The sequence below is a fragment of the Eublepharis macularius genome, chromosome 1 (assembly GCF_028583425.1).
Source record: "Eublepharis macularius isolate TG4126 chromosome 1, MPM_Emac_v1.0, whole genome shotgun sequence".
Taxonomy (NCBI): Eukaryota; Metazoa; Chordata; class Lepidosauria; order Squamata; family Eublepharidae; genus Eublepharis; species Eublepharis macularius.
The window spans coordinates 165,839,180-165,847,288 of NC_072790.1; the positions used below are offsets into that span (position 1 = coordinate 165,839,180).

The 8,109-nt window shown below is 39.9% G+C and overlaps 1 protein-coding gene across 2 annotated transcripts in view; it reads left to right on the forward strand.

Annotated features, from left to right (window-relative positions):
• TTC27 (tetratricopeptide repeat domain 27) overlaps positions 1–7,798 on the forward strand; it is a 169,338-nt gene extending 161,540 nt beyond the window's left edge. Inside the window, exons 18-20 of one of the 2 annotated variants that reach the window (XM_054980541.1) lie at positions 3,688–3,799; positions 4,803–4,903; positions 6,106–7,798. In XM_054980541.1, the coding sequence (XP_054836516.1) occupies positions 3,688–3,799; positions 4,803–4,903; positions 6,106–6,228 (336 nt within the window). In that variant the 3' untranslated portion in view covers positions 6,229–7,798. The remainder of the gene's footprint in view (positions 1–3,687; positions 3,800–4,802; positions 4,904–6,105) is intronic. The other variant, XM_054980549.1, reaches the window with a different exon arrangement.
• Positions 7,799–8,109: the final 311 nt, after the last annotated feature.

The following is an 8,109-nucleotide window of genomic DNA, read 5'->3' on the forward strand; positions in this document are numbered from 1 at the left end:
CAGTGTACAACATAAAAAATTAACAACTAGCTCATACTCAGAACTGTGCAGAGATTTTTAAAAAAATTAAAACTAACACACAAAACAGCTGACAGATTAGCCAAGGAAGATCTGTTGTAGGAACCCACTGTGTCATAAATATCTATGGTGGGGACTCACACAAAGGATTTCTTGGCAGTTGCTCCTCTTTTCTGGAACTCCTTACTTTTTTGCTAATGGTCCCCGTACTGTAAGCCTTACAGCACCCATTAAAGATTTTTTTTTAAAAAAATTAAATTCTAGAAAGTCTTTTGAGTTGAACTCCTGCCTTGGCCAAAGTTGTCTTTTTATACATTTTGTTTCTATAAGATGTTGTTTTAACTATAAGATGTCTTGAACATATCCAAATGGAAATAAAGCATGAAAAGTATACCAAATAAGTAAAATCAACTTGTTCTGCCTCACTTGCCTGGGGGAAAGCAACAACATGAACTTCTGCAAGCATTACTAGGTTTTCACCCCCAAGACCAGAGCCAAGCGAGCTACTAGGCTCAAGCCTGTATTGTGGGAGCAAGCATTGTCAACAACAACCAGCCTAACAGCAAAGACCTCTGAGCTTGCAGAGCTTGCTGAATGTGCATATCCAACCTCAAAACTGAGCTTGATGCCAACCGCTACAATGACGTTGGATCCAACAGACTCCTATTGAATCCAACAGAGGTACTCCTCGAAGGATCCACTGGAACAGTCCCAGAGAGATGATTCCTCAGTTCCACTACCTTCAGATCTGACGGACGATCATTCACGATCTTCAGAGTCAATTGAGGCTGTGTGTGACACCTCAGAGCCTCCTAAGAAGAAAATAAGATCAAAGTCAAGACACACTTCAAAAGGACGAAACCCCTAAACAGAGATCATTTATCAACCTCAAAATGGGCGTGGTAGAGGAAGTTGAATCCCCCCAAGCGCCCTCACCTTACTCATAGTTGGTTTACTGGTCTGAAGAGGAAGGTGAGATTATGCAATCCTATCTGGATCTAATGTATTCAGAGATTCAGAGAACCATTTATCAGGACTACTGCCCATGTGGATGTCCTTTCTAGCACCAACAAAAGAGACTGCTGGCATCAGATGCTGATTGGGGAGATCTCTATCACACAGAATTAGTCAGATCCATATCTGAGTATTAGGCTCCAGGACCTTGACGATTTCACTCGCTACCCAAATCAGCAATGGCATTCCATCTGTCAGAGTCCGAGCCAAAGCAATTTATGGAAAGGAGCCTTAGCATCCCTTCTGAGTTTTTACATGATGAAGCTGTTGGAGACAGGGAATCTGTTTCTCCTACAGGTGACTTCCACCTCCATGTGGAGCAAATGCTGAGGATGACAAAATCCTTAGATATCAATATATCTTCCACTGAACCTAAACCCAAGGATAAGGTCTTGCAGCACTTACACTCTGGCAACCCAGCCAACATCACCTTCCCAATGATAGAAAGGTTTTTTGATATGATGACCACTGTATTCAAGAAACCAATTTCAATTCCAAGGCTGAGAAACTATATAAGACAAAGGAAGACAATTGCTCTTTCCTTTTTACCCACCCACCGTTTTCCTCACTTGTTATGAGGAAATGCAAACAAAACAAAGGCAGGAACCCTGATAAAGAGGGCAAAAAGATTAATGCACTGGGTAGGAAGGTGTATGCTTTGTCAGCCTTGAACATAAAAATAGAAAATTACACTGCTATTATGGAAGCCTATCAAATATTTTTGGGGAATGAAATGGGTAGTTACAATGAGCGCTTACCTGAAGATCAGAGAGCACTTGCCAAAGTTATCCAAGAGAAGCCAATCAAATTTTCAAAGCAGCAGATTAATGCTGTCCGGAATGTGGCTGATTCCTCAACAAGAGCACTAGCATCAGCAATAGAGATTGGCACGAACAGCAATACGAACTTTAAAAAGCCACAAACAGCCCAATCAGCTGTTCACGAACAAGCTGTTCATGAGGCTGTTCAATTTAGCTTGATAGGCAGGTCTTCCTTTCAAGTGTGGAGCTCCAAATTTGTTACAAGGAAGCAAAGAGCAGGGGGGAGGGGGGCTCCCAGCTTTAGTTTTGCAGACAGTGAGGGAGAGCCAGTTGCTGTTGGCATTTTGAGAGAGAGACAGGGAGAGTGAATTGGAGCTTGAATTTTCTTTGTGTGTGGTGGGATAGGGATCTACCTCTTCAAGTTCCAGGGCTGCTGCCAGGCTCTAGGCCAAGCTATTATTTATTACTGGTACTTTTCCTGCTGCCTGCTCAAGTAAGGTTTCTGGGAGTGGTACGGTAGGGATCTACCCCTTCAGGTTCCAGGGCTGCTGCCAGGCTCTGGGACCAAACTATTATTTATTATTGGTACATTTCCTGTTGCCTGCTCAGGTAGGGTTTCTGTGAGTGGTGTGATAGGCATCTTGATGGCTGGAGGAGAGCCTGCTGGCCCCCACAAACAATGAACATGTTTATGTACAGCTCATGTTCGTCAGTGTTTGTTGTTCGTTGTTCGTGGATGGCAATGAACAACGAACACCATGTTCAGTGTTTGCAAATGAGAGTATATCACTACTGATGTTTGGGTGTTGGAAATAGTTTTGAGTGGTTATAAAATTAATATGCCCTGCACTTCTCACCTTGGAGAGTTTGGTGGCAAAGGAGAAACTGAGGGTCAGGAGGCATGCTCCCCCAGAGCACAGGCATTTTTCAGCAGGAAATCACCATCCCTCTTAAAGGGGGAAAAAACTGTAAAATCCTCCATTTGGTAGGCCTCTGCATGCAGTCTCTTGTGCCTGCACAAAAGACCTCAATGAACAACAGTTACAGGTAAGTGCAACTCTGTTTTCTATGCTGGATGTGTGTTGTGGAGAAATATAAAGTAAAAAATAATGCATGGAAGTAGGTCCTTAATCAAGAAATTGAGCGCAGTTGAAGCCATGTAGGTTATACAGCCTTTTTTAGTTCTTTATCAGAAACAGGCATTCCGTCTTTTGGAGTAGCTGTTGCACATGAACCAACCAAAGTTGGTGTAGTTCCATTGGTTTTCTTTGGAAAAATTGGTTTTAAAAATCTGTTTGATATAAAGCGCTTTTGTGACTAGTGTGCTTAAATCCACATTTTTGACAAAATATGAGGGATTTTTCTCTTCCGCCTCGTTGGTTCATTTGCTTCTTCCTCTTTGGTTCATTTGCTTTTGGGTTGTTGTCTTTTTATTTTCTCTATTTCTGTTTTTCTTTCCATGTTGAGGAACCAAGAGAGAATAAAACTGGCATTTAGTCCTTATATACATTTGAACAATTTATTGAGGTTTACATTCCATAGATGTGGAATGGCTCAAAATATTAAAATACTAGTGTACTCCTGCTTTCATATGCATTTAATCATTGTGACCTAAAAAAATGTGGGTCACATCCATCCGTCTAGACAGATTTTATAAAAGGTAAAAAATTATCTTTTAAACACGTGTTACTTACAGGTTTGTCATACTTGAGAAGCAATAACAGCAAAAAACATCTGTGCTGCAGCTGTAGAATATAGTTGCAGGAGAGGAAACCCTTCTGACTCTGAGGAACTAACCTATTGCAGATTCTGTATCTTTTTTTAGAGAGTGACTTTGCCTCTGTGTATAGCATAAAGCTAAACTGAGATTATTTTCTGTATTTCTGTTTTGCAGGCATTGCAGTATCTCACCAAAGCACATAAATGTGAAATCCAATCAAGGGACTGGGACAAAAATATTTTATCTTTTAAGGAGGTGACAAAAGATGCTATAGAGCTTGCACATGGTATGATCTGGATGAAAGTGCTGTATAAACTTCTTGGTTAATCACCATGCCTACTAACCACTAATATACTCTACAAATGTCAGATGATAGTGCTGTGGTGGTGTACTTTTACTTAAAGTACAGTCAAATTATTCTTTTTTTATTCCCTTTACATGGTTTGCTAAGCAAGGAGGGAGGAATTGTGTTTGTAGAGATCATATGAAATCATGGACATTGTATGGCTTAGCTGCAGTTTCCTATCTGATCTTGAAAGTATAGAACATCATGTTACTAAATGTTGTCATTTCAGGTGGGTAACCGTGTTGGTCTGTAGTAGAAGAGCAAGATTTGGGTGCAGTAGCACCTTAAAGACCAACTAGTTTTCCCGGCTATGAGCCTTCCAGAATCAGAGCCCCCTTCTAATTGATCTTTAAAGTGCTACTGGACCCAAATCTGGATGTTGTAGTTAATTGATGTCCTGAAGCAGTTGTAACACATCTAGTTCCTCCTCTTCCATGAGATTACTAGACTGTAACCTCATATTTTGATGTTTCTATTTTCCACATTTCCATAACACCCACCATCACAAGCCAGTGATATGAAGTGAGGGTAATGAAACTGAGGACACAAGCTATAAGCCCCACTGAATATAGGCTGTTTTTATCTATGTTGCGCAATGTCAGTAATGTTTCATTCAGTTAAAAATGTATAGCTTGTAATTGCCATGTTTTAAACATTTGTATGGACACACTGAAGAGATTTTGAAGGTATTGCAATATCTCACCAAAGTACACAAATGTGAAATCCAATCAAGGGACTAGGACAAAAATATTTTATCTTTTAAGGAGGTTTCAAAAGGTGCTATAGAGCGTGCACATGGTATGATCTGTATGAAATCGCTGTATAAGCTGTTTGTTGGTTAATTATTATCTGAAAAAACTTACTGAAAGCTATGTGTGGTGGATGGGCTATCACTGTCATGACCATGGAACTTTTGTCTGCTTTTTCAAATTTCAACTTGCAGTGGCAATAAAATGCAGCAGAACCAAGTCTAATCACCAAGAAGCACTGCAAATACTTTCCTCAGCTCGACTCAACTTGCGTAGTCTGGCAGCCAAAGCCAAGGTAAATTAATGAGCTTCTGAAACATAGGAAATGTCACTCATGGATATAACAGGTCTGTCTGCCTTTGCTAATGTTTTCAAGGAGTCACTTTTTCATTATCATTGAAAATGGCATCCTGTGACAAGGATTGTGTCCTGTCCACTATTACTGTTGCTTCTCATCAAAGGAAGAGGGAGTGACAAGAAATCTGATTTTTGAACTTAAATGCCCTGGAGCATGTCAGGATGTGGTCCTGCCATGACTAACTCCATTTCAGAACCCTTCAGAGCTAACATCTATGTCCAATTCTCAGTGAATCTGGACAATCCCATAAGCCATAACATACAGCTAGTAACTGCAAATTACAGCAGCATCTCCACTGTGAACTGCAATAGGAACCTGATGTTGAAATTCGGAGTAATAGTCTGGCAGATGAGGTTCAGAGAGAGAGTAATTTCAAAATGACACAAGTCGCAGGTAAAAGAAAGAGAAAGTATGGGTGATTTTGCCAAGTTCAGTTATAGCAACACACATACATGTTTGATCAGTAGGAAAGCAGGATGTAAATGTTACACAATAAGATGGCTTCTCAGATTAATCCTTGAAGGAAAGACATACTGCAGGGAGCTGAAGCTGCAGCTGTTCACCATTTCTTATTTCAGTCAGTGTTGTTTGAAGTTGTTTTCAGAATACAGTGGGTTTCTTGGGCTTTCTTTAGTTTACAAATTGGAAGGTGTCAAGACACAAGGGCTTGGATCCACCAATTGACAGATTTCCACCTACAGAGCAGGAATTTCTCTGTTTCTCACTCCCACTGCAACCCATAATGGCTTTATTACTGGTCCTGCAGGATGGGGGCCCGAGAAGCAGCATTTTGAGAGGCATTTAGGGCTACACTGGGAGGGGGAGAAAGTCACACTCTGTTGGTAGAAATCATTCTAGTTGCAGAAACTCACCATTGAATCCAAGCCATGATATGAAATTCTGAGGTTCTAAGCAGACTGATAATATTCATTTATAGAAGTGTTATTCATTTGTTGCCCCCAGAGCAACATTAGCGTGTTATGTTTGAATGGTATCGCATCCAGTGGAGGAGAGAAAAAGCTAGCAGTTCAATACTGATACAGAAATTCTTGCAATGGAAAATTTTTCAAGTATTAAATTCTTGCCTCTTGTTTAAAATAAAGCACCTGCTCCAGATTATTTTTTGTTTTGTTATGCAGCAGCTTTTTGCAGACGCAGTTAATGCTGAAGTTTCCGACGTTCTAGCTGAAGAAGTGACAGCGATGGAGAACCTGATAGTTGAATTGCAAGAACTTAGCAATCAGCTAAGGAATCAGACCTGAAAAAAATAAGATCCAGTTTCCTAGAAGGAGAGGAGGGGTGACTGCTCTTCATTTACTATAGTTTGTTCTAATTAGCTTGCACTACCAATACGACCAAGCTGTTTTCTAATAAATATTTCAATGTATAACATAAAACTTTAATTGAGGCATTGCTAAGATAGTTCTGTCTTTTTAAGGCCATGTTTATTCATTCTCGAGTTGGGTATTTGTGTGATTTTTCTGCTGCCCTAGGTTTTATTAGAACAAAATGGATGGGTTTTTATTTAGAAAGTCTTTATATAGGATTAGTTCTGCTTGAGTGCAACCCATAATTGGCTCCTGTCCATAGCAGTGCATGTCGCAGATAGGAAAGATTAAAGAATGCTTGTGATGTTAGAGACGAAAGCAAGAGAGACTTTTATTTTAATTGTGGAAGAAGGTTGAAAACACAGAAAATTCCAGAAAAATTCTAATCTTTCTAAATGTCTGTCTTCTGCCAGTTTAAAAGAAAAGTAATGCTACAGTCAGCCCCAGTGGCTGTATTTCCTTAGAGATGTTGTGTTCACAGGAAATGGGCAACACTATCCTGTAGACACAGTGGCAGCACAAAGTAGCTTGCATATTAGTTCCCTATTTCTGTTGCTTTGCTTGCTGGGAAATTATATGCATCCTTCAGCACCCTCACAATGCCATCCATCCATGGTCCCTCTTCCCTAAGACTATTTTGCAAACATTGGCATGGCAACCTTAATAACATCTGCTACATCTACCTGGAGATTCAGCTCAGCTTTGCCCTACAAATTGGGTCCTTACGCTGTAAGTCAAATTTCTTCCTGCACGTCCTGTCAGGTTTATGTGAAAGCAGGAGTTTGAGGTGAGAATCTCCACCAATGAAGCTGTGTTTTTAATGTATTAGAACAAGATTCGATCTTTCTAGGTCAGAACAAGGGGCTATTAGTCAAGCATTCTGTCTGTAATAGTGGCCTGTCAGCCACCCCTAGGAAGCTTCCCTTTGAAATGAAAGTGTCTTTTTTGGCTATTTCCTCTTTCCTGCTTCTGTTTTAAAGCTGCTAGGGATTGTGGTCATCACCACATTATAGCCAATTCTACAAGTTAATAATGCATTATGTGAAGCAGAGCTGCCTTTTTGGTCCTGAACATAATGACCATTCCCACAAGTTGATCTGTGTAAAGGATCTTTCTGCTTTTTCTTGGATCTTAACCTTCCTTTCCATACATGGTAGGCATTTCTGTGAGTGAAAAGGGGAAGGCAATTTTTGCCTAATTCTCTCCCTTCTAGCCTTCACTTTAATCCCCAGGATGACCATAGAGCCCCACTGAGTCATGGAGGCACAATTTTGGAAGGCATGAAAGACTCCATGGGGAGGAGTGGAAGTTGCTATTTATGCACTGTAGTTCAGTTCATACTGCATAGAATCCAAGCCACTGTTCATAAATAAATTAGCTTTTTTACATAACTCTTGTTATAGAAAACAACAAAATATTAACAAATATCATAAATAGTAAAATAAAACAATCCATAACATTTACAGAGTTAAATGACCAGCCTTATAAAACATCCATGCAACTCCAAATAAATCAACAATTAATGAATTACTTGCATATTGCATTGAATTTCTTTTTTCCATCCTGAACTGCCTTATTGAGTCCCTTTCTATTTTGATACTACTATCTTAGACAAAACGTCTCTGGTGCATTTAAAATGATTATGCAATGTGTGTGTACTGATTACTACTTTGGGAGCAGTAGGGTGTGGAGAATCAAGAAAGATACTGCTAAGGTTCCATCTTTCAGGTCTGCCATGCTGAAATCCAGACTTGAAAACAAATTCATCCCAAATGAGCCTTTTCTGGTTATGCTGAAAAATAACACCAAAAATTG